The 27,185-nt window shown below is 37.6% G+C and overlaps 1 protein-coding gene across 2 annotated transcripts in view; it reads left to right on the forward strand.

The window, feature by feature from the left end:
* HIBADH (3-hydroxyisobutyrate dehydrogenase) overlaps positions 1–26,698 on the forward strand; it is a 104,858-nt gene extending 78,160 nt beyond the window's left edge. For both annotated transcript variants that reach the window (XM_057731216.1, XM_057731217.1), the window contains 4 exons: positions 12,004–12,137; positions 13,698–13,774; positions 20,490–20,646; positions 25,745–26,698. In XM_057731216.1, the coding sequence (XP_057587199.1) occupies positions 12,004–12,137; positions 13,698–13,774; positions 20,490–20,646; positions 25,745–25,903 (527 nt within the window). In that variant the 3' untranslated portion in view covers positions 25,904–26,698. The remainder of the gene's footprint in view (positions 1–12,003; positions 12,138–13,697; positions 13,775–20,489; positions 20,647–25,744) is intronic.
* Positions 26,699–27,185: the final 487 nt, after the last annotated feature.

Genomic DNA, 27,185 nt, shown 5'->3' on the forward strand with positions numbered 1-27,185 from the left:
TGCTTTGATCAGTCTCCTTTTTCAGCTTAACTCCTAGATCACCTCTCATCAGAAGTTGTGCATTTTTCTTTGTGGAGGCAACGGGCCTAGTGGAATGAGCATAATATTGAGAATTAGAGGATCCTAGTTTTACCCATTTGGCTCAACTGTGTACATTACTTATTTCCTGTTAACTGGTATGTATTTTTTAAATGGAGGTTGTAAGACTAGTATGACTTTCCTCAGTTTTCTCTACATAACTGCATTAATGGTTTGTAAAATTCATTATATATTAAAGTTAATAGCATCTCATTGAAGTACTGTGATCTTTTGCAGTATGTGAGAACCAGAATACCACCAATTAAAAAATTAATTTTCTTTGATATTCTAATTAATTTACTTAATTTAATTTTAGTTGTGGTAAATAACATAAAATTTACTATCTTAACCAAGTTTAAGTGTACATTTCAGTAGTATTTGCAACCATCACCGTCATCAATCTCCAGAACTGTTTTCATCTTGCAAAACTGAAACTCTATACCCATTAAATAGCAACTCCCTATATCCCTCCTCCCCTCGCCCCTGGAAAGCCCACCTACTTTCTCTCTGTGTGAACTTGACTACTCTGCTTACCTCGTACAGCATTTGTCTTTTGAGGACTGCCTTTTTTCACTTAGCACAATGTCCTCAAGTTTCATCCATGTTGTAGCATGTGTTAGAATTTGTCCTTTTTAAGGTTGATTAATACTCCATTGTACGTCTGCCCCATTTTATATTACCACCAACAGTGCACAGAGGTTCTGATTTCTCACATTCTTGCCATTGCTTATTATATTTCTGTTTGTTTTAGAGTAGCCATCCTAACGGATGTGAGGTTTTAGAGTAAGTTCTGATTCACGTACACTGAGCCAGACTTGGAACTGACAAGCTGACTTTGTACTCAGCATCCTGAACAAAATGAAGCTGCTGGCTGTGCGTGTCGTCAGGAGGTAGTTTGTATTAAGGGGTGAGGAGGGAGAAGGCTGTCATGTGTGATAGGATGATGTACATGGCTTATTCTTTACTTTCAGGGAAAAAAAGTTAGGGCAAGAGACGTTCCTTTCTGCCATGCTTCATTCTCGTGAAAGCAGGTGAGGAGTTGTCATACCACCTACCTCGTCCGTCAACATCCAGTAGTTGCCTTTACCACGTATTTGGTCTCATAGCAGTCAGTAAAAGTTTTGTCCTGCAGGTTTTAGTACTTGAAGTTGACCACAAATATAATAATTTTTTATTACTTCTTATAGGATTGTTTTTCTACTCAATAAGGAAATAGTAAATGGGATCTAAACTCTGTGTAAACAGCAATGTGTCCTTGTCCTCATGCAGCTCTGCTAATTACCCTCCCTTAATATGATGTTATGCCACACAGAAATGGTGGCCAAAGGGTACTGGATAGCTGAGGGGCTGGAGAGAATGGCAGAGTGGACTAAGTCAGGCTTCTCTTTGGAAGTGTCACCTCTTCAGCTGGGCTTGGCCCATAATTCCAGTGTCCAGATTCTCAAGGGATTCCCAGTGGGTTCTGGAGACGATAATTCCCGGTTAGCTAAGTGTAGCTTACTAGCACAGCCTTCTCTTAATCTTTAGTTTCTTGCTATCCTCAGTTTACTCTCATTTGTTACCAGGTTATCACCTGGACTTTTGCTTATTCCTCCTTATTCTTTACCCTCCCTTCTCTGTCAGCCATCACCTCTTTTACCTTCCCCCAAAGTTATAAAAGAACTCATATGAACAATCAGTTCTCTATAAAATAGAGGGCCGATGATCATTATGCTGTGTTTCTTCTCAGGCACACTGGAGGGGGAGTAGAACCCCAGGGGTTTGTGGAATATGGCGGTGATTGGGTTATTCAGAATTTCGTTATCAGCATTGCTATACTTTGTGATTGTTAAGGCTGAAGGCAAAGAATATATAGAAAATGTGTAGGGAAATATCTGATTCCTATCACAGAAAAATGTTGCAAATTATGCAACTCCTAAAGAAAGTAAAATAGAAGGACATAAAGGCTGCAAGCTTGTTTAATACAAGATTTCTTATTTGGCTTTTAAAAATGATTTTTTAAAGCTGAAAGATACGTTACCTGCAAGATGGAATTTTAAAAATCACATTTAAAAATCACATTGTTAGCTTTTTCCTTTGGGCTCCAGGTATGTACCTTTTAGGATCCTAGAGTTTCATAGCTAAGCCAACAATTTGCACCATCTTGATCTGCGGTGAATGTCAGAGAATTGGTTTTTAAAGTGATTTTCAAAATGAAAGCAAAATATATTTCAATCCCTGATTTACCCCACCCTTTAAAACCCCTCTGTGTCTGACGGCGTCTGTGCTGCATTGGTCCTTCTCAGGCCAGCCCAGCTCCATGCAGAACATTCTGTTGCTCTTTCAGCATAAGCAGGTCTATTGTGATATTTATCTGAATTCAAACAAGGCTAATTAAAAGAGCTGCTGACAGTTGTTGTGATCTGACTTTGACTGCAGCTTGATGGTCATTATGGGTAAATAATGAACCAGGTCTGCAAATGTAGCAGCTGCCAACTTGGGATAGAAAAACGGCTATTGCTTCCAATTTAAGGATCTATCGACCGCTTCCCTTCTCCCTGCAGATCTTCTGCAGAAAACTAATGTTTTCTGCTGCTGTGTATTGTGGTTTCAGCTGTTTCAGATACAGCCTATAATTTCCTTCTTTAATATTTAACTTAAGACATTATTAGCTTTCAGAGTTAACAACTTTTCTATTTTGAGGAAGTTCAGCTTTGTCTTTGTGCTATAACTAAGCTAACCAGCTGTAGTTTATTTTGTGCATTTAATTTGTATTATGTGGAAACAGCTAGTCTGAAAGAGCAAGGTACAGCTTTATGAAGATGTTTCAAAATCCTATGTGAATGGGTGTTTTGGTTTTTTGGGTTTTTTTATTAAGAGATAGATGCATGTCCCTTGCTTTTGTTTTCTTATAGATGGACACCTGCCGCCAAACCTCAGTTTTGGGTTTTGTTCACTGCATCAGTGACTTATGAGATATTTTGATACAAAGCTCTATTTATCAGTTTAGAGGAACTGCAGTGAGTTTCATTAAAATGCAATACTGAATATGTTGTCACTGCATCATGAACTTTTCCTTGTGCTGTTAGCAAGTAGGAACAGGTGCATTAAAGGTAAGAGAAAAACACATTGCATTCATAGATTAATATACTCCCTTGCAGATTTCCTACACTTATAAAATAGAGTGTCTGGATTTAAAAGTCACATTTTAGAATTTACCACCAGCTAGTACTTAACAAGTCACCCCTAGCATTTGTTCACCTGCCATGGAAAAGGCTGTCTGCATCACGTAAAGGCTGAGGGTACAGTGGTGCTTCGTGCATAATGCAGCAGAGCTTTGAGATCTTGCTGGGAGGAAATGATCCCAAACATGCCCCTGAAAGACAAGTCTGATTTTGGAAAATAATGATGAAAAATTGCTTATTTCTCCATGTATTTGTATCTGTGTTTATTTCAGGAAGAACTAACTAAACTTTGTTTATCTGACTCCAGAATAATGCGGCGAATGTTTTTGCTTTTCTGTTTCCAGCTTGGATAATGCCAGAAATAGTGTTAACAAGGGGTTATGTTATGCTGGCTTATGTTAAACCAGATCACCCCCTAACATGTGCAGAGCCATTCATCTGTGTCACCAAAACCCAAGAGAACATCTGACATGGACTCTGAAACAGAAACAGTGATCACTTACAAATCAAACATGGCACGCTCTAAACTGATTGTGCACGGCAATCTTTTCTAGAAAGGACAACTAATTGAACATGATAAAGTGTAAAGTTAATTAACACCCTTAAATTTGTTGATTACTTTCACGGGATTATATTGTTCGTTGAGTAGCAGCTTTCTGTCCCAGCTGTCGCCTTTTTCAGCGAATGTCGCTGGTAAACAATAGAGACACCATAACAAGTCGTAAATGGTCCCTGTGACAGCAGCCCCTTGTGAGGCTGCATCTGTAGAAAATGATTAGAACAATTGCATTTTAAAGACGGCTCACATTGCAGCCCAAGTCCCATTGGCCCTCTTCTTGATCTCTTTTGATGGCAGACTGGTTAAAGCATTTAAGTTCTTTTGAGTAAATTAAGTGATTTACTACATTTTGCTATATATCAATAAGAATGCTTTGGTGGCAGGATTTTTTACAGTACTAAAGACAAATCTAACTTGATTGTACTTTTAAAATTTCTATCTCTTGTTTTTCTGGATTTGAAGACTTCTTTCCAACATAGGATTGAAAGTCATAGGATTGAAAAATGATCTCCTTATTTGTGACTTATAAATGGTTATTCTAAGTTATCTGCACTTGCACTATAGTTTTTCTATCAAAACTGTTGATTAAGCTTCTCAGTAAGGCTAAATTCCATATTTCAGTTCTTTGCTACTGTTAGGCCAAAGCCTTTGACATGTTCAACTGAGTAGATTTACTTTTTGTTATATTTAACTTCTTTGTAACACCAGGGTGATGACTGTGTAAAATATCTTTCCAATGTATTCTTTCATTGGAGCTTCATATTAAGCATGGCAGGTGTTTTTACATCACCATTTTCAGATGGAACAACCAAGATTGAGAGGTGTTATAACCGGTCCAAGTGGTGTGACCTTTACTCTAGGTCACAGGTCACCTTAACTGAGATCACATGTTCATTTTTTTAAGTCTTCATGATAATGTCTTCATACATGTGCACTTATGCTCATGCATGTTAATTTAGCAATAAGTGAAAATGCCATTATCACGTGTGGAGAATCACAGTACTCCAAAGTTGAGCTTTTTTGATAAGCTAGAAAACATGGTCTTACTATTTTTGGTGATTTTATTAATCTTTGATTTCTTCTCTGCCTACCTCCTAAAAAGACAATAAACATTTATCAGACACATGCTGGATGCTAAGATTCAAACAGCTCATGCCTGTAAAGGATCTTATCAACACACTAGAAAAATCGTTGATTAGTATCAGTGCTTTATTAGAAGTATCACTAGGAGTGTTGTAAGAAGAGAAGAAGGGGGTCATGTTCATGCACTGCTCCTCAGAGTTGACCTGAGTTGAATCTTGAAAGATAAGCAGGAGTTAGTCAGGCAGAGAAAAAAGGGAAGGGAATTTCTTACAAGGGAACAGCACAGAGAAGGGGTGGATGCATGAAAAGTCATTGCACATGACAGCCGCTGTACAGGGTTTCCCGCGTGCATGGCGTAGTGGGTTTCCTTGCAGGGGGTAGATGAGGAAACCAGAGAGGTGGTTAGAGTTCACTGAGAAGAAAGTTTAAAATTAAAAAATCAGAAACCATTTAAGGAGAAAAAAGAGAAAGTTATTGCTTCCTGAGACTCAAGAAAAGGGGGAAGATACAGTGAATTATGTAGTTCTCTTTTTTGCCGAAACATAAACATTTAAGTACTTCAGAAAAAATAACTTTTACTTGACGGAAAAAATAGAAACTATGAGACTATATAGAAATGGTGAGGAATAGTGAATAATGTCTTCAGCTGCTGGTTATGGACATGTTGATGCATAACTTGAGACTTAAGTCTGTTTTGGTTCTTCTGTCAAATAAAAGTGCCAAAGATTAAACATAAACATTAGAATGAGGTTATTAGTATTAATATTGACATATTACAGGTACAAGGCTAAGATTAGCCAGAAAAGGATACAAAGTGGGAACTGAGTTTTAGCTCAGTTTACCTTGAAAAAATTATCACTGCTTTTGATGTAAAAATATGAAGAACATTGTCCATTATTTCATTACTGTCTCCTGCATAAAGTTCCACATGATATTTTAAGCATGTAACTTAGTTCAAGGAAAAGTTTTGTTTTCCATGAGACTGCTTTATTCCTCTCCCAAATAGGTTTTGCCAAAAAACTGAGATCTGTATTTGAAATTCATTGTGAAATCTTATGGTTTCATTTTGGTATTTGTTCTTAATTCTAATTTTCAGTTTTCGGATTGTTCTAGTAAGTGTGAAGAGGGGTGGGGTATTATGTACATTTAGATAACAGTCAGAACTTGGTGTCTGTATAAAACAGACAAAATTATTTGCTCAGTTCATGTTATTTGAAGCCACTCTGAACACAATTTACAAATGGGATCAGAATACCTGTATTCTTATCCGTTTTCACAAGCCTACACACAGTTGACAGCAAGACCGTTACTCTCTGAGAACAATCTCTTATTTGCTTTTTCACCCTTTCTCTTCCTGAGAATCATTATTCTTTTGATAATGGAGGTTGAAAAATAGAAGAAAAGGGGGAATCAGGATTTGCTGGTGATTGTCCTCATTCATCTGACACTTGGTATGTGATGCTTTTGGCATTTACTTCTGAGTATACGTCTCTTTTTCCCAATTATATGTTAGACTTTTTGAGGGCAAAGACTATGTTTTGTACCTACCATGACCTTACCCCATTTGGACTTTCTGGAATAGTTGTATTTCAAATATTCTCCTAATTCCAGAAAACAGGTCCTAATTTTTGATTTAGAAAATACACTTACTCCCTGAATATTTGCACCTAGCACAAAGATCTAGCAAGTTGTCAGAGGCACTGAATAGATAACTTGCTGATATTTTCTTCTTTGAACTTCCTTAGGACTGTGTATACCTCTCCTGTAGCATGCATCTAACAGTCTTTTATTATGTATTTTTGTGTGTTTGCCTTATCTCTTCTCCCACCTCCATACATACATGCCTACAAAGCCACACACTGCCACCACCACAAACACTGGTTGTCAAACTCCTTGAGGGCAAGGAGTGTTTCTTTGTCATTCTCAGGGTTGAGAACCACTGAGGAGTGGATTTCAAATGGCCACATTTTTGATGTCAGCTATAAACAGGAGTGGAAGGAAGGAAAGAAGGAAGGTAGTTTAGATAATGGAGGCTCCCTGTGATACCGTTTCTGTAAAGGGTAGGAGTGACTTAGACACTGGGATTAGATTTAAAGTGCTTCTCCCCTGTAAGGTTGATTGAAATCAAACTGCTACCAAGAGAAGTGATAGATGTCTATCACTTTAAAAGCAGTGTAGTCAGCCACCCATTTTGAATGGTTTGGGCATTTGCCTTTTCATTTGTCTGTACAAATGAGCTCAGTTTTTCTGATTCTAGGGTCATGGGAGAGAAACACCAGAGACATCATCACAGGAAAGCGTTAGATAAAGCATTGGAGGCAACCACAAGTCTTTAGGCTTCTCAGATTTAATTACCGTAGTTACATGAGAAAATTCATTTTCTAACTCTTTAATCTGGAACTTTCTGTATGTTATTTGCAAAAAATGAAACATGCTTCAGTTTTCTGTATTAATATGACGGATGTGGGAAAATGTATTTATGTGAACTTGAGAATCCCAAATTACAGAATTTCAGAAGCTTGAAAGTAACTCAGTGATAACCTTATCTAATCATCTCACTTTATAGGTTAAAAATCTTGCTAGAATGACAAATGCTTTGTCCGTGTCTCTACGAGAGCAGCTCTAGGACATATTTCAGTCACTCATTTCCTTGCTCTTCCCTTGGCCATTGCTCCTTTTCTCTCTTTTTTGGAACACATATACTGTATTTACTGAGCATCTCTTATGTACCAGACAGTGGGAATATGGGGTAAATAAGCCAAAGAGTTGCTGCTCTCGTGGAGCTAATTTTCATGTGGGGAGTACAGACCAGAAACAAATAAATAGAAGTGTTAAACAGGTGGCAATCAATGCTGTGAATAAAATTAAATCAGGGAAAGGGGATAGAGAGTGGCGGGGTGCCATTTTAGATTGTTAGGTTGGGGGGTCAGGGAAAGCCTCCCTACAGAGGTGAATTTTGAGGAGAAACCTGAATGAAATAAAGGAAACAAGTCATGAATGTCTAGGAGAAGAACATTCCAACCAGAAGGAATAGCAAGTGCAAGGCTGAGATGGGAACTTACTCGACCTGTTTCAGGAACAGCAAAGAGGCCAGAGTGGCTGGAAAGCAGCAAGCAATGAAGCGCATGGTGTGAAATGAGATAGGAGAGGTAGCCAAGGGCCACACTGTGTACTGCTTTGTAGGACTTGGAATTTTATACTGAGAGTGATGGGACACTTTGGAGACTTGAGAGTAGGAAAGAAATATGAACTAGCTTTATGTAGCTGACCCTTGAACAACAGGCGATCTGCTTACATGCAGATTTTTTTCAACAGCAAATATTACTGTACTACACAATCCGTGGTTGGTTGAATCTGCGGATGCAGAGGGCTGACCATAAATTCGACTCACGTTTTTAGCTCGCAGGGGGTCAGTGCCCCCCACACTGTTCAAGGGTCAGCTGTATTTTAGAAGGATCCCTCTGGCTGCTATATGGAGTATAGACTTTGGAGGTAATAGCTAAAGGGAGATCAAGTAGGAGGCTATTGCAGTAATTCAGGTGAGAGATGGGGATGGCTCTGCCGGGATGGTAGTGATGGCTAAGAGAAGGGGATGGATCACAAATGTGTAACTTAACTTCTTAGGAGCAGGGATATATGTTGTTCATCTATAACCCTAGGGCTTACCACAGGGCTTGCTTCTTAGTAGATTAATTTTGTTGAATGAATAAAACCAAACAAATGCAGCATTCTTGTCACTTTGCCACACCATGATGCTTTTGAAAGGGTTTACAAGAGGTCTTCACTGTCATCTTAATATCACTGGCTATGGACCACTTTAGTACTTCTTAACCTGGACCAGCCTGCTTCCCTTATTTATAGCATCGGCTTAAACCAGCCAGTATTTAGCCAGAGAGGCTAAAATTATCCTAGAGCAGACAACAGCTTAGATAACCAAATAGGAAACGACTCAAGGCATTATATAGGTGAAGATAAAACTATGTCTTGGCAAATTCAGGTTATAAAATAGTAAAGCCTTACATTTAAATAGCATTTTATATTTTACAGCATATGTTCATATATTCACAGCCATTCTATGAAGATGTTATTAATGCTTTTCCTATTTTATACACTGAAATTCAAAGAAGTTATTTGTTTATAATAACAAATAACACAGCCAGCACATCCCCAAACTAGACATTTCATGTCCAGATTCTTTTCTGTTTGTACCATGCTCATAAATTAATTTACTGAACAACTATTTATTGAATGTATCATGCACCATGATAGATAATGGAATGCTGGCATACACATGATCCCAGTGCTTACCTTGTAAGTGCTTTATGGTGTCATGGAGGAATTGGGTAAGAGTCAGAGATTTTAATGAGGTATATAAATGATGTAATACAATTAAGCACAGGACATATTTTGGTTTTGTATGTAGAATTACTAAAATATAAGGTAAAATAAATACTTCTCCCAATATTCTAGTAGCTGCCTAATTATTTCATATTTTCCTATTTTGGGGGGTGGACCTGAATTAAAATGGCATGGCAATGTAATAAACTTATTGTTTCTAATTCATAGACATCAAAATATATACATCTTCTGAAATCCATGAGATGTCTTACACAGCTTTAGAGTTCCAGCTTTCTATGTTATTTCAAAACTCAAAATGGTTGCATTTATTTTGGGATAACTTAAGTCTTAATTTTGCCTTTGCAATGGGACTAGGCTTGATGGTGTCATATGGTTAGAGGAATATGTGTGGGAAGTTAGAATTTGGTCCCAGAGAGTGCCAGAACGTTAGAATTAGCCAGTTTATTCAGACCTTTACATGGGAATGTAGATTATGATAAAGTCGGAAATAATTACACCACCATAATGAGAGGAGGAAAGGGTGGAAGTACCACAAACTTCTGAATTAAAAGATGAATTATTCTTTCTTTTGTGGTCTTAAGTAACTTATTTCTTCTTTTTGAAATATGTGTTTGAACAAGTGAGAAAGTACACCTGTCAAAAGATTAACCAGCTGAGAACCATTGTCAGCATTAATTTTCCTTTAATAAATGACTCTCTGAAGCTATTTAGCAGCCTGTAATCTAGATACAAAGCTATTGACCTATGATGGATAGTGCTGGATTTGTTTGTAAGCTTTGACTTAAATCATCTACTTAATTTCTCCAAGTCTGATCAACAGGATTTGGAGTAAGGGTGGTTATGTGGTTTGAATTAAAATGGCCATAGAAATTGAGCAAAATAATTGTAAAACATTAATAATCCACCATCTTGGTGAAGTAAATTAGAATCTAACAAAATGACATTCACTTAACCTTCAACATTATCAGGATGTTCAAATGATACAGATAAGTGTGGCTAACATAATGCTGACTTCTTTTGCTTTTAATAATTAGTTAAAAATAGCATGAACTGTAAAATAGGCTACTCGGTTTGGCAATAGCAAAATATTCACAATTTGAATGAAATAAAGATCTCATTTGGCTTTTTATGTATAAAAACTGTGTTATTCGTTGAATAAATTAAATTCAAAAGTAGGCCATTACTTGCAGCTGTCTATTCTAATGGCCAGGTGTGATACGTAGTACAGACAGTTACTGTTTCTTTACTCCTAGCTGTACTATAAATAAGTTGTAAAGGCAAGAATTGTACTAATATAGCTCTTCCACATACTTTCCTGGTTTTGAACAACAAAACCGAACTTGAAAATTATGAATTAAGATTTCTCTAATGCTAAAAGCAGTAATAATACTCTTGGTTTTATTTTATAGTTAATAAAAAGTTAGATGAGTAAAATCCCCCGCCCCCCAACACCACTTCCTTTTTAGGAGAAGTCTAGGCCATATTTTCTGTGCTAAAAAAGTAAAAGTTGCTTCTCCAGTCATTTCCATTAGTGAGCATACATCAAACCTTTGTTTGAGAGACTGAGTGGCCAAACCAACATTAAAGTTTATTTCTTCTTCCTGTCATATTACTAGGAATGAATTGCCCAAAAGGTGTACAGACATACCTTGTTTTATTGCTATTCACAAATATTGGGTTTTTCCATTATATATAGAATGGATAAACAACAAGTTCCTACTGTATAGCACAGGGAACTTTGTTCAATATCCTGTGATAAACCATAATAGAAAAGGGTTTTTAAAAGAATGTGTATATGTATAACTGAATCACTTTGCTGTACAGCAGAAATTAACATGACATTGTAAATCAACTGTACTTCAATAATAAATAAAATATTTATTAAAAAAGACAACACATATTGTAACCTGGAGGTGTCAGATAATGCTTAGCATTTTTAGCAATAAAGAATTTTAAAATTAAGGTGTGTACATTGTTTTTATAGGCATAATGCTATTGCCCGTGTAATAGACTACAATGTAGTGTAAATAGAACTTTTATATGCACTGGGAAACCTAAAAATTCATGTGACGCTCACCTTATTGCCACATTCACCTTGTGGGGCTAGTCTAGAACTGAACCCACAAAATCTTCAAGGTATACATGCCTGTACAGCAGGAGAGAAGAGAAAAATCAAATAATATTAGAAAGTGCACATCAGAGTAATCAGTCGAAATAAGCAACCATTTTCTTTACCTTAAAAAAGAAACGTTCCATCTGAAATGTCTCCTTGTTTATGGGAGAAGGAGGCAGGTCTCTCTCTCCGTAGATCTCATCTGCAGAGAGTGTACAGAGAGTGAGCCAGAGACCCCACATCCACACCTGGGCAGCTCACCCTCTGGCTGCTCTTGTATTGGTCAGGGCACAGGTCATCTTTTACATACACTTTCTATTACTGGATAGGCTTCTCAGGAGAATAAGAGATGCATGGGAATAATAAAATTCACGTTTCAAATCCCTGTGGTACTCAGTGATCATGCAGAAATATTTGAGGTGAATTACGAGTTTGACCAAATCTGTATGTCCCCTTTGGCTTATGAGTAACCTGCGTGATACTTGACAATTAAAATATTCCAGGAGAGATGTATGCCTGACCTAAATATAACTTGGAGGCAAGATGTTTTCATTTGGTTTGAGGATCTTCTCTAATTTTAGAATCTACTGAAACATTTGAAGAAATGTATCCATCTGCTTCTATCCCTTTACCCCCAAACCATTCAGGTGTGGGAGCTGCTCGGGCTGGGAACCTCACATTTATGGTAGGAGGAGTCGAAGAAGAATTTGCTGCTGCCCAAGAGTTGCTGGGGTGCATGGGCTCCAATGTCATGTATTGTGGAGCTGTTGGGACTGGGCAGGTAACATTTTCACATTAATGACACTGACTTGATGATGTAAAATCAGCTAATGTTCATTTTTCTTTCCTGATCACAATGTGATTCCTCCTTACTCTGCTCACTCTATGGATTCTTTGCTCAGATTTCCTTAAATTAATTTGGAATAAATTAGTTTTCCATCATTCCTGTTGGAGGTAGCAGAGATCAGTTAACTTAAAAAGGTATCGAAAGCTCCATCATTTCAGACTTTGACATGTTTATCCCAGTGACCCAGTGAAATTATCCTTAAAACAGCTTCTATATGAAGTGCTCATGTTATCTTATTTGCTGTTATCTGCCCTGTAATTTTGTAATTGCTTGCCACAGCTCTGTTTATAGTACTGTCGGGTAGAAGTAACCTATGCACTTCAATCTTTTTCTTAAAAAAACAGACCATTTTCATTAAGAAATGTGTTATGTCAGTTCTCTACTCAGCTAGAGGTGAATGACCACATTAAACTCTGAAATCATACTGGTTGTCCCCCTCCCAGCCAACAACACACACACTCTCACTCACTCCTCTTCATGCTTTGTCCTGGTCACTGGTACCCACTTTATCTTATTTAGGACTTTGGTATGATCTTAGATATATCTATTGTCTCCATTCCTTTGTCCAGTCAGTTTCTAGGTTCTATTGATTTTTGCTTCAGTGACTCTTTGTTGGCTGTCTTGTTCATTCCACACATTACCTGGTCCAGTCTTTCATTATTTCACACCTTGTTTACTGCTCACAGGGCCTAGTGGATCTCTGGATGCCAGGTTTACCATTCTGCCAACACTGTAACCAAAACCAACTCCATCAATATGCTTGTATCGTTGTAGATTTCCCAATTCTGACACTTTGCATAGATCCCTATTTCCTACCATGTCAAATTTGGACACTCTACTCTAGCTTCTGTAGCTCTTGACCACCCAGTATTAACTATCAGACTTCTCCCCATTCCTTAAAACTGCTGCACATAAGTCCATTTTCTTAATGTTCTCAGGAATATCTCATGCTCTTGTGTATTTATTTTTTTCCCTGCTCTCCTTTCCCTCTCTTGCCTATTTAAATCCTGCCTGGCCTTCTGAGAGGTGGTTTCAGGTTCCACTTCCTATCTGCTCCTGCCCTCAGTGATTGGTTTCTATGAGCTCCTACTGTTTCTGTCTTACAGTTTCTACCATGCAGTTTATCAGTTAGTTGTGTTTGCTTGTTCATTGCCTTTTCATTCAGTGTGTTACTCCTATTTCCCCATTTAGAATGTCAGCCTCATTACTGAAGGAGCAGTTGTGCCACATCAGTCAGCATTCCCTGTCGTGCTTGGGCCCCTAGGAGTAGCTCGGTCACCACACTGCAGGGTTCTTCCCTAAACACCCCCCAGTCTGCATTGGGATCCTTTGTTAGGCTTGGAGGGAGGCTTGCAGCACCAAGTGCCTTTCCCTGTTTGAGAAAATCAACATTTGAATGCTCTTACTTTTAGAAACATGTGGAATTGGGTGAAGAAATCTTCCTGTGAGTTATAGCTTGAAATTAAAGATATTTAATATGTACTCTATTTTCAGGCTGCGAAGATCTGCAACAACCTGCTGTTAGGTATTAGTATGATTGGGACTGCTGAAGCTATGAATCTGGGAATCAGGTTTGTTGAATAGTACATTTTCATATACTAAGAGTTTTTATGAGCTTTCCGATTTGATTTTCTGATGTTGAAAACAAATGTTCATGAGAGATAAATGAGTTGATCCAGGAACATTTTGAAAGTATTTCATTATTGGACTGTAATAGACTTTGCTTATTGGACGACCAATAGGACCCTGGAGAGCGTGAATACTCTTTGCCATAAGCCATAAAATGTATTGTGCTGTATATTTGAAGTTACATTATCCTTTTTATATGGGAAGTCCATTTCTTCTATTATGTCAAAATGCAAGAAACACTTTTACTATAAAATTTAAACAATCTTTGGCAGTGTAGGACAAATTTGTATAAAATACAGTTTAAATGTATAGTGAATTCAAGTGTCATGCTACCACGTGACTGGTTTTATGTATCTATTTTAAATATAGTCCCCACAGTCTACACTAAAAGATCCCTTCGTTGTTTATTCTCAGGATAAACTAAATGGCATTCATAAAGTTGCAACTCATATGCATAACTCTTTTCATTTTAACTTGCCTAGGGTTTTGTCACTTTACATTAAGGATATAACTTGTCATTGAAATAAAATGGCATTCGTACTTTGCTGAAAGTGATTCAGAAATTCAGTTTTTCCTACGATGGTGATCATCCTTTAGAATCCTTAAGGTTAATGTCTTAAATTTAGTCTTTAATCTTTAGGGTTAAGAATGCTACATATGATTAATCGCCTAATTAACTTTTTGGATGTTTTGTATTTAATGAATATAATAAATATACATTTCTTACTTTAGAAAATGCTTAATGAGGAAGATGCTTTTATTCAGGTGTTTTCTTCACACTTCCTAAAACTGCTTGCCAAATATGTCACAAATCAGAGTAGTGTTTCATATCATAGCTTTTGATAAAAGCAATAAAAAGAACCAAAGTGCTTAAGATATTTTTTAAAACACAGTAATGGATTCACATTTCCTCTTAATTACCATATCAAGATGCTGTTGTTTTATTGAATTGCCCTTGTCTCAGATGTTAAACTATCTTGACCTATTAAGTTGTCATGTTGTAATTGAGATAAAAGAGGAATTTGCTTTGCATCAGCGCTAATTGGTTTATCAATATCCTGTACCATTTACATTTTAAAATTGAATGTCTGTAAGATGGTAAGGCATATCTGTACAAAGCCTTAATAAAATTGGTGGTATATAAGAAGCTGTTCAGAGTGTTATGTCTGTATTGTAGCCAGTTTAGGCTATGGGTCACTTATCATAATTGAAAAACTGGTTACTAGTAACTTGTTTTCATATCCATCCTCTCTAGAGTAATTTTATGGAGGAGGAAAATGTAAATTTATAGAGCCAAAATTGCATACAAAATTAATTGGTGTTGACAATAGGATTAGAGCATTAGTATGCATTTGCACTTGTAGAATTTTATTTTCATTTTTCTGGATATAAATGAGTTTATAATAAAAAAAATGTGATTTCCTTCTCTTTTTGCCAGTTTATTTTATATTCTGCTTCTTACTTTAAGCGTCAGTGGATCAGAATGTTCCTTAGGCATCCTCTGGCATTCCTCAAATAATTTTTCTAGCAAAAGTCTTGTTAGATGATCATTCTAAAATGAAATTTTAGTGCTTATGGAAGTCTAACTTCAAAGGCCAGCTAATAAAGAATAGTATGAAAATCAGTTGAATCAAATGAATAAAATGTATACAATGAAATGAATGAAATGTATACATTGGCTACTAGAGTAAGTTTATTATCAAAGAGAAAAGAAAGTGATAAAATTCCAAACAGAAATATTAAAGGCAGAAGCAATAAATAGATTTTCCCTTATTGTTGGCCTTGTCCCCTATGACAAAAATAATATTTAGAAATATGAAACTTTCAGTGTTTAATTTTTCCAAAACTATGTATTAGTGTTACTGATGTATATGTGTCTAAATAAAATATTTACACATATATATATATATAAATGTCTGAACACAAAGCAGGAACTCAAAATTATTTTTATTTTACTGTTACAATAATTTGTAAGTTTGTGATGCTTCACACTGTATTAATGAATTGCTTATTTTCATAACATTAGGATTTTATCAGTTTATCTTACAGAGCTTCTCGGTGGTTTGAAAGTCCTAAAAATGATTGCTTCTGCTGTTGTCTTTTCTCCATGGTTTACAGACATGGTTTAAAATGACAGGATTGTTCTCTAATAGAGTATAGAGAGCGGCCACGATTTATTGAGCTTCGCAAGGTGAAAGAGAAAATTGGCATCAGCAAGCATAAATTTCCAAGTAGTAAATTCCCACAAAGTACTATAGCATCAACGTGGTTCAGCCACATTTATATTCTGTTCACTCTGAAGTGAAAAACTTTTTAGAGCATTAATGTCAACATTTACAAATTGAGTCACCTATTCCTATGAAGTGATCATTTCTGATTAATTTTATTCTCATAAGTCAGTGTTTTTTTCTGGAACACTGACGTTTCCCTTTTTTAAACAGAAGAATAAAACCTTATAGTTTTAAACTCCTCTTGACCCGATGATCTTCTACAATGAGTGTTTATGGATGTTAGTGAAAATTTTAAATGCTCTAAAAAAGTAAAGCGTAGAAAATACTGGTATACAACATATTTTGAGATTCTTTTTTACTAGACCTTTCTGCCTTCTAATTGGGTTCTATTTAGGACCCAGAACATACTGTTATGGTACTGAAAGTGCCTTACTTGTATTAGAGAGGTTTTGTTCCTATGTACCACATAAGAATAACATTGGTAATGTGAGTTTTGTTGTTTTGTTTTCATTTTTCTTCCACTGGAAATGGTGTTTTTGCTTGGTTTTCTTTTTTTTTTTTTCAATTTGGGTGGTGTAACAATTTATTTGCATTACCGAGAGCGCCCAGGTCCCTCTCCAACAGCCATATTGTCTCATTCCACCAGAAGAAGCTCAAAACAGTCAAACTTCCAGAAGGCTGTTCAGGATGAGACCTTTCCCACAAGCATAATTTTAGTTTCTTGGCTACTGCCATAAGAAGGTGTTGCCTTTTCATGTAGGTGATGACTGAAACCTCTCCGTTGTATACCCTAATAGATATGACATATGGCAAAAGGTTTATAATAAAGGTTTGACCAAATTCCGTATTATACTGACATGATAGGATGTCATCATGTTGGCTGATTAAGGGACTACCCATATGACCCAGTAAGATTGAGGGCGGTGAGTCTGAGTGTCTGTTGATGACCACATCCCAGCTCAGCCACAGACTTAAGTTTTTCTCATCTATAAAATGACAAAAACAATCGTATCTATCTGCAGTAATAATAGTATCTGTGAAGAGGGAATGGATTCATCCATGTAAATCTTTTAAAACAAATCCTGACACATAGTAAGTGCTCAATACATGGTAGTTATTGATGTGATGGTGGTGGTGGTTAGTATTTGAATTAAATTGTACATTAATGTTTTTTTCTTCATAACACTTCTCACTGGCTAGCATTATATATTTGTTTCTTTGTTTATTGCCTATCTTCCCAACTAGAGTACAGGCTCCATGAGCTTTGTCTGCTTACCGCTGTATCTTAAGAACATCCCTGGCACATAGTAGGCATTCAGTGCAGATTTGTCAGATGAATGAAGAGGAGAAAGGGAGGGAGCTGGGCAGGCTCTTCCCCTGCCTCAGGGAAACGTTACTGGGTGGGTGTCTTAACTGGCCCACTCCTGGAGGGCAGGCAGAGCCCTTTCTTAGGTGGCAGGTCTGCGTAAACATTGGTGAATAACAGAATGACTGATTTAAGTTGACATAGCCTTAGATGTTTCACTTCCAGATCGGTTCCCGTGATACAAACATCGCAGTTTATGGACATTGTTTGCTTTGTTCTTACCTAAAACCAGATAGTATAGATACTTACAGAGACTATAAAGTGAACAAACTTTTTTGGCCCTTAAAAGCCTTGGTTACAGTGAAGGCAAACACTTGGCTTCTCTTTAATTTTTCTTACAGTTTATGCATCATTTTTACTTCTCCCAAAAGTACATTTAAAATTCTTGTGTTTTAAAGGTGAGTAGATTTGACACAGTGACGTTTGTTTGAGTTGCATTATATATGTGGTCAGAACAATGAATTCATTCTCTGTTTATATCAGAGAACATTCCAGCAATTGTAAAGCCACATGCATGCACGCGCACACTCTCGAACCACATCCAGTGGCAAGTTATTATGGGGACTGACAGACTGTCATCCCTTTGATGGCTTGAGCTGTATATCTCCTGAACAGCAATGGGGCTCTTATGCAGAAAGTATCATATGTTCCCAGCCAATTTACAGGGAAACAGCAATAACATTTTATCATGGTTGAGAGCCCAGTAGCTGCTTCCTATTAAACTTGCCCTTTCAGATACCTGTCTTGGATTAATTTGTTGATTTCAAATGGAAACTCAGTCTTCTCCAGTGAAGCATGACGTTCTAGGATAGACTCCCTGAATGACAATTACTGTGTATTCTAGCTGGTTTCAGACCATTACAAGCCTTGGGCACAGTGGAAGACAGAGGACTTCAGTAACTGATTTTAATATCATGTCTAATTTTAACTGTCAGTTATGTATATGCCAGTGAAAGAATCCTCAGAAAGATGAAATGCAAAACACTTCTAACTTGCTCTTTTTAATGATACACTTTGCCAACCGGGGGGTTGGGGAGGAGTGGCGAGGGAGTAGCCATCTCCTAAAGGGAATCAGCATGGTGGGGAAGCATCAGATTTGAAAAGTGAGCACGTAACAACAGCCGCCTCATTTTTTTGTGTGCCCCTCAGGATGCTTCTAAATAGTAATATGTTCACCAGAAAGGGTTCCATAAATCAGTGCCAGTATTTTTCCTTGAACATTTAAGAAAAATGAAATGTAGGGTTTTACAAAGGATAATGAGCTTTGCTCCCATTTTGGTGAGTATTATAGAGTATGAGTTTCTTTAGCAATAAAGAGTGTGTGAGGCACTGTTGAGTCTAACTTGGTGGGTTATAAGGAGGGGAGTATCTCTGCTGCTTTGAATGTGAGGAGCCATTTTCGAGAAAACCTAAATTAGGAAGCCTGAATTATATTTCAAATGGAAGGAAAAGGCAATGTTTTGGGGTCTTTAAAAATATCCCCTGCTTATAGAACACATTAGACATATACATACTTGAATATTTGTGCTTAGACAATATATTTGCAGTTACAACAAATTAACTAGTTGTTCATTTGTGATTTTACTTTCCACAATTATTCCTTAAGTGCATTGACTTTATCTTTTCCTAAGTCATCTGCTGCCATAGCATCCTGATAGCCTAATTTTATTTAAAAGGGGAAAGAATGCATCAGTAGCAAGTTATACTTGTAACAAACTTGGATCTTTATAAAAGAATGAATGAAACCGTCAGGTTTCTTTCCAGCGGTGTACAGTTGAACAGAATGTATGATAGCTGATTTAGATGGAATCTTTATCTGTTATAATCTTTAGTAAAAACTGCTTATTATAACATGGCCCACCTTGCGAATTCATATACATACATGCCATATAGTATTCCTTGAATCACAGCTGCTCCTTGAAAGCCTGATTACATAACAGTTATATTATATGATAAATCCATACACATCCTGGCTATTGGCCCTAGACCCTGCTTGAACATTGGGAAAAGGTTTTACTGGTCGTTATATTCCATCTGGAAATAAACAGACATATTTCGAACACACAAGTAAAAAGTGGCATGCCGAAATGCACAGTTCGTTTAACATTTATATGTGTCTTTTTAATCTTTTTTTTTATTCTGGAAGGGATTGGTTTTAAGAAAAAGCAGAAAGTTTTATTTGAAAGTTGATTCAAAGGTACTTAGTAAAACTGTGCTTCCCAGACTGCACTAAGTTACTTGGGATCAAAGTAATAGAGCATTTTAATTCTATTTTTTGCTGGGTCCACATTGAACAGCCGTTTATGCCATCAGCTCAGTGATAGAACAAATGATGTTTCCGCTTGGGCAGGCTTTGTTTTATCAGGATCAGTAACCTTATCAGCAGTTGACCCAGAACTATAATGCATGTCTCTGAATAGATAGCAGATGTCACAGCTCTGTGCAGACTTGCTTCATAAGCAAGATTGTCTAATGAAGATTTAATAAATAAGGAAAAGTGTACAGCGAGAAATGTCTTCTTTTATAATGATAGCTTCTCTTAAGCTCATTTTACTGCTTGTGGCTCATCTCTTGCATTTATTCTCATACAAGCTAAAAGAATAAACATACATATAAATGCATCCACACGGATTCCCATGATACATAGTTTATCTGTCAGTATTTCTTCTGAAATATATCATTTGTGAGTAAAGACTGTAGAATTTAGATGATCATCTTGGCTTAAGCTTCTTATGTGACACATAAATGCAATAATGTCCAAAAGACTAGAAAACCCATGTGTGTGATAAACCAATAACCCTTTTATGCAATTATTTCTTAAAAGCAGGGTAGTGCAGAAGGTTTTCTCTTAGTGCAAATGTCTTGGCTCAGAAATGTTTAATCACTAGCTTTTAATACCCTATAATTTAAGATTAGATTCTTCACTCTCATCAGTCTGCTTAGATATTTGAAGACATATCATAAATGGAGAGAGAAGATGGAGCATCCTCATACGTAAATAAGTCATGCATGATTTGTGCATTTTGACATTTAACACTTCTTTTCTTTGACCTTTGACAGGTTAGGGCTTGACCCAAAACTCTTGGCTAAAATCCTAAATATGAGCTCAGGACGATGTTGGTCAAGTGAAACTTATAATCCTGTACCTGGGGTGATGGATGGAGTTCCCTCGGCTAATAACTATCAGGGTGGATTCGGAACAACCCTCATGGCTAAGGTATGGTAGATGTAGAGGCTACCCAAGAGAGCCAGTGAGGGGGTGGGGGGATGTTTAATGGTCTAATTCTTCTCCTCCCCTCCCTTCTCTCTCTCTCTCTCTTTCTCTCTCTCTCCCCCTCCCACACCACCCCCACTTCTCTCCCGTTGTAACAAAGCATATGTGTGTCCTAGAAGGCAAGATTGCTAAAATAGTGACTCACTCACTGGAAATTAGTTAAAACTTAGTTTGGATAAAAACCTTTATCTTATTCATTTTTAATCTTGGCCTTTCAGATGAGAAGAATAGGCTGGGATTTTTCTTTTGTGCTTGAGTTTGTTTGTAATGTGAGCTGGTAAAATGTTGTTTTTCATCATAAATTTACATTAATTTACAAAGCCCTTAGAATGGAAGCAGTAAGCATTTTCTGATGGTTAATGATATGACATTAAATATACGTATCACAGAATAAGAGGATCTTTTGCATGATACTAGATTTCTAAATACATCGTCCTACTTTAAGAATATATATGTATTTATGTGTAAAGTCATTTGAAAAGCAAATTGTTGGCCTCCTCTCATTTGTGATCTCAACGTTAGAAAATACTTTTTAGACAAACAGACTTTCAGAATTTTGTGTAGAGCTTATGCCCTACCCCACCCCCACAACTTTGCCATTTACTTTTTGACAAAAGTAGTAGTACGTGCACTTGGATACCGTACTCAGCTTACTCTCCTTCATTCCCCGTGACGTTTCATCCATTCTACTTCTCAACTGTGCCTTGAATTCATCCACTTGCCCTTGCTACTACTACCAGTACTTTGGCTGAACTTCACTTGGTTTTTTTTTTTTTTTTTTTTTTTTTTTTTTATTGCTGTGCACGGGCTTTCTTTAGTTGTGGTGAGTGGGGGTTACTCTTCGTGTGGCGCGCGGGCTCCTCATTGCTGTGGCTTCTCTTGTTGCAGAGCACAGGCTCTAGGCGCATGGGCTTCAGTAGTTGCAGCACATGGGCTCAATAGTTGTGGCTCACGGGCTCTAAAGCACAGGCTCAATAGTTGTGGTACACAGGTTTAGTTGCTCCGCGGCATGTGGAATCTTCCTGGAGCAGGGCTCAAACCCATGTCCCCTGCATTGGCAGGTGGATTCTTAACCACTGTGCCACCTAGGAAGCCCCCTGAACCTCATTTAGATTCTGCCACGTCAGCCCTTAACTGGTCTCCTTGCCTTTCATTCTCATCTTCTTCAGTTTATTTTCCATGGTAAAGAGTGGTTTCCTAAAATGTAAAAACCTGATTATGTCATCTCTCCTATTAAGCCTCTTTTGTGTTTTCTAGTTACTTGTAGATTAAAGTCCATATCTGCACGTTGTCTTAAAGGCCTTTGCTCTCCTCACCAGCTCATTTGTGCCTTCCATTCCCCTCCTTTGCTTCAGCCACACTGAACTCATTTCTGCCTCCTGTTCCCTCTCCCTGGTAGCCCTCCGTGCCTGCTCTTCCCTCTCTGCCCGTCTCACTCTTCCTTGTCCCGCCAGCCCAACCCCTGGCGCACTGTCAGCTCACTTTAAATGTTTATCAGATGAAGCAATGTTTGAAACTATGTTTCTTACTTTGTAGTTTTATTTCTTCTAGTGTTTCATTTAAAGGGAAAAAAAAAATTTTTTTATGCCAATCTGTACCTTGTGTTTAGGTTTGCATGTTGTCTACACAGACTTGTATAATTGTGCTGTGTTGCTCTTGCTGGGAACAGAAAGTAGCTCCTTAAGTGGACAGTTTTCACAAAGCTGCAGGGTCGTTTGTTAGGGCACAGAGAGAGTGAGAGAATCACATTTATGCCCAGTTTGCTTTATGTATCTGTATGAAGTGGGTTGTGACCTCTTAGCTTATTTGGTTCCTAAAATACTGTTAATGGCTCCAACAGAGGAAGCAGCTAACAAGCAACCCGTAAGCAGTGCTGGATTTATTTTGGGACTCTACGCGGTAGCTGTCCTCTCCTCTATGTCACATCTTTACTTCCATCATTTTCTCCAGTGTCCCTGCCTGGGAAGAATCTGCTCCTGTTGATGTCCTTTAAAATTATTTTCTTGATAATAAAAGATAACATAAGACAGTACAGTGTAAAACATATGGGCATTACTGTTCTTTTTTGCTCGTTTCTTCTACGAAATGCAGTTGTCATTTCCATTATGAAGAATAAGACTCATGAATCTTGCTTAAAATGAGAGTATTTAGAAAGGAACTTAAAATATGCTTTCATCATCTCAGATAGCTGTTAGCAAAACACACCATAGCTAATTAGACTTGTGTAGAGAAATTGATAGAGATTAAAGAAATCCCCATCAGTGCTACACTGATTAAAGCAATCATACCTGCTTGGGCAGATCAGACCTTTACTTACTGGGAGTTACTTACTGGGAGATATTTTGCTCAACTGCCATTAGATCTCATTGTGTTGGGGGAGATGATGTTAATGTGTCCTTGAAGTAGAAGCTTGTACGTTTATTTCTAGGTCTTAACATCATAAAATTCTAATATATTGTGTGTATATAATCAGAACATAATCAATACAAAACTAGATCATTCTTCTAAACTCCCCAACCTAGAAGTCTGTTTCTGATGGCCACTAAGGAACAACTTACAGAAAATCATGACCACTCTTGCTATTCACTCAGTATACCTGTATCCTTGTAAAACGTAACTTGGTCCTCCATTAATTTGTTGAAACCTTTTGCAACTGTTTTATATTTTTTCCTGAACCACCCACTGAGCTCATGAATTCATAAATATTTTTATTTGATTAGTGAAGTAGGGTATTTGTTTATTTTAAATTATATGTTGCAAGCTTCAAAGGATGCCTTCTTTTCTAACATTTCAGGATTGACAAGCCACTTAGGATTTTATAGACTGAATCACCTTTCTCTTTTTAGAATGTCCACCCTTTAAGGTAGCAGCCACCAAAGCTATTTTAGCTTCCCTTTTTTGGTTTTATTAGCTCTTATTTGGGATATTTACTTGTTCCTTTGAAAGCCTCTAATAGAGTTTTCTTCTCAATAGTGTTGTCTTCTCCTCGATATATGTTTACTCTAAGTTCTTATATTCTAGTTATATTACTAGGTTAAAAATTACAGGCAGTCTTTCTATTTAGATCTTCTCTCTGTCGTTTTTATTTTATTTTATTTTATTTTTATTATTTTTTGGGGGGTACACTAGGTTCAATCATCTATTTTTATACACATTTCCCCATATTCCCTCCCTCCCTCAACTCCCCCCACACCCTCCCTCGAGTCTCCCTCACCCTCCCCGTCCCAGTCCTCTAAGGCATCTTCCATCCTCGAGTTGGACTCCCTTTGTTATACAACAACTTCCCACTGGCTATCTATCTCTGTCGTTTTTAAATAAATACATTTTGCAGATGTGCAGCAAAATGATGTTGACAAAAGAGGCTTGTCTGCTTGTCTGGGTATAAGCAGTAATGTAGCTGTCCACATTTGTGAAATGTGTGGGTAATAATTAAACTTGCTTTTTAGTGGAAGCTATAGAAGATTTAAGGTTAAGTAGATTTTGCAAATCTATGTGTTTGCATGTGAAAATTATACAAGTAAGCACAAAATAACGTTAACACCTATAGCATCATACATATCCAAGAGGCTAGAGATGTAATCCATTCTTTAAACTTTGCTTATTTTTTCCTTGAATCATTCCCTCCTTTGAGTGGATGGTATCAGTAACTGCTCAGTTATCAAGGGTGTTCCTCAAAGAATACAAATAGTCCTCATCTTGCTTCTTGTCTTCCTCTTTCATTGGTTGTTGGCTTTTCCATTGATGGATGAAATGAGGATGGTAATGGTAAGAAGGAAGTCTTTGTTTTGCCACTTGCTTGCAGCTCTTACGTAGTCACAAATAAAACGAAACATGGGGAATATTGTTTCAGTTATTCATGCCTTCATTGTCTTCCATCTGCCCCCAGAAATTTCAAGGCTGGACAAGATTCCATTCTTATAGTAGAGGATACCATTAACTACAGTTTAACTATAAAAGATTTATAATGTTAACTTTTGTCTATTTTTAAACAGCCATAACTTTTTCGAAACTCTCAGAATGAAGCATTAGCCCTTAGAGATGTTAAAGGGTTATTGCGAAGCGGATTGTCCATTGCACTTGAAAGAAAATCCAACCTCCTCTCCAAACGTCTTAAAACTTCTGTGTTCCACCTCTGCCCGTCCCCAGGCTCATTTCCCTGCCCAGCCCCATTTCCCTGCCCAGCCCCTCGCTCACTCTAGTTCAGCCTCATCGGCCTTCGTACTGTTTCTTGAGCATCCAAGCCACCCCTCCCCCACACGTGGGGCCTTTCCCTTGTTCTTCCACCTGCCTGAAACTCTCTTCCCCCAGCTCTCCAAAGAACTCACTGCCCCTTCACATTCAGTTCTTAGGTCAAGTGTCTTGTCTCAGGAGGTCTTCCCTAAACATCTTATCAATCAGAACTCTCTTCCTTCCACCCCACACCTTACTGTATGTGACTTTCTGACTCCTCACCCTGCTTTATTTTTCTTCAGCGCACTTACTGTCTGAAAGTTTAGCATTTGTTTTCCTGTCTGTCTTCCACATTGAAGAGTTAAGTTCCTGAAAACAGTGACTTGGTTTTATTATCTCATGACCACGTATCACCAGCACTTAGAACAGTGCCCAGCACACAGCAGTTGTTAAATGTGTTAACTAAGAGACTGAGTGGGTATTTTCATCATGCTTAATTTCATAATAGGGTTTGTCTTAGGCTTACGGGCTTTTGCAGGTTTGAAAAAGCATTTCTCTGTGTGATCTCACTTGAATAGAAACACCTGTCCAAAGTCAAAATAAAACAGGTTTTGTGGAGGGTGTAGGAGTGGAGAGGACACTCAGAAATTAAAGTTTCCCCTTGGAGCAGTTTTGCATCTCTAAGAAAGCACTTATAAATATATATATATATTTATATATATATATAAAACTTAACATCGTGCTTGTAAGTATCTTGTTTTTTGCAGACTTCATTTTTTCTTCTTTGAAACCCAAGCGTTAGGAGCCACAGTTCCAAAGTGAGTCTTAACAACCAGCCTCAATGTATTCCCTCCGCCTTTGTTTGATATAGGATCTGGGATTAGCACAAGACTCTGCTACCAGCACAAAGACCCCAATCCTTCTGGGCAGTCAAGCCCATCAGATCTACAGGATGATGTGCGCGAAGGGCTACTCAAAAAAAGACTTCTCGTCTGTGTTCCAGTTTCTGCGAGAGGAGGAGACCTTCTGAGTTTGCCTTCTGGCTGTGGACACTGTTGGAAACCAGACTCTATCTCGGAGCCCCTTATAGCTCACTCCACACGTAAATGGGCTTCATCAAAGCTCACCTGTCTGCTTCTGATTGTCTAGGTCGCAATAAACCCTGGGATTTTTCACCCACTTTTAACTGCTTATTCTTTGAATCTATTTAGCAAACACATATTATCTGAACTTTTTTTCTGCAAGCCACTGATGGTCTCTGCTAGCTAACTGATTGACCTTTTTCAAAAGTTTGATTCCTGAGCATCTTCAGCTAAAATGTTGCCTACTTCAATCAGGATATTGTTTACTCCACTTTACAAATAAAACCAGTTTTTTTTTTCAACAGGATAAAACCTATTCTGGAGGAAAGAAAAGAAATCGGTGTGAGGAAAGGAGTTAGAGAGAGGGGAAGTTTAGTGACTTACTGCCTGTGCCCCTCAGAAAGTTTGTCCTGTTAGCCCAGTGGTGGTATTCTTGCATTCTGAGGTTACTGGTTTATTTTCCAGGAGTTGATAAGGCAAGAGAACGCCTTGCTGCATGTTATGTAATTTGGACTCTGTTACGTTATCTTGGTGTGTCCCTCTTGTAAGAACTCCCAATACTCAGCAAACTTATTTTTTATATTTTTGCTTCCTTGTACATTCTTACTACATATTTTTTGACTTCAAAAGAATGATCTTTAGAACTGTTTCAGAGCCAACAATGATCTGTGCTTTAGATAATTATATTATCCTAAATATAACCATATTATTTTGAATTGAAATAAATTTCTACGCTGATAATACTTTGGTGGAGTTTTTGTGTCTTCCTAACCATTTGGTGAACAATCAAATGATCTGACAAACTGGTGTTGCAGACTAGTGGGGAAAGGATGGGAAGAAAGGGAAGGGAGGGTTGGTCAAGGAGAACTGATTGTGAACTGACCAGTGACCAGCCTTCATCCTGCTGCTCTGCCTGCATTCTTAAAGAATTTGTTTGAGTGTTTTCTGGATTGTGGGTGGGTGCTATCAGAATTTGGCCTGCAATAAGTGTAATATGTCCCAGTAGGAAGCACAATTGCCACTTGCCCCACCACAGCCCCTAGAAATACTCCAAGTGATAGGCCTAGACACCAGATTTAGCAGAAGTACTGCTACCTCCATCATTTTCCTGGTGATCAAAAATTCCAGGCATTATTATAAGTGCTGGGGCTACAACGATGAGCGAAAGAGATAAAACCCTGCCCTTGTGGACCATAAGTTCTGGTGTCTCATATGTGTATATGTGAGGAG

The sequence above is a fragment of the Hippopotamus amphibius genome, chromosome 4 (assembly GCF_030028045.1).
Source record: "Hippopotamus amphibius kiboko isolate mHipAmp2 chromosome 4, mHipAmp2.hap2, whole genome shotgun sequence".
NCBI lineage: Eukaryota > Metazoa > Chordata > Mammalia > Artiodactyla > Hippopotamidae > Hippopotamus > Hippopotamus amphibius.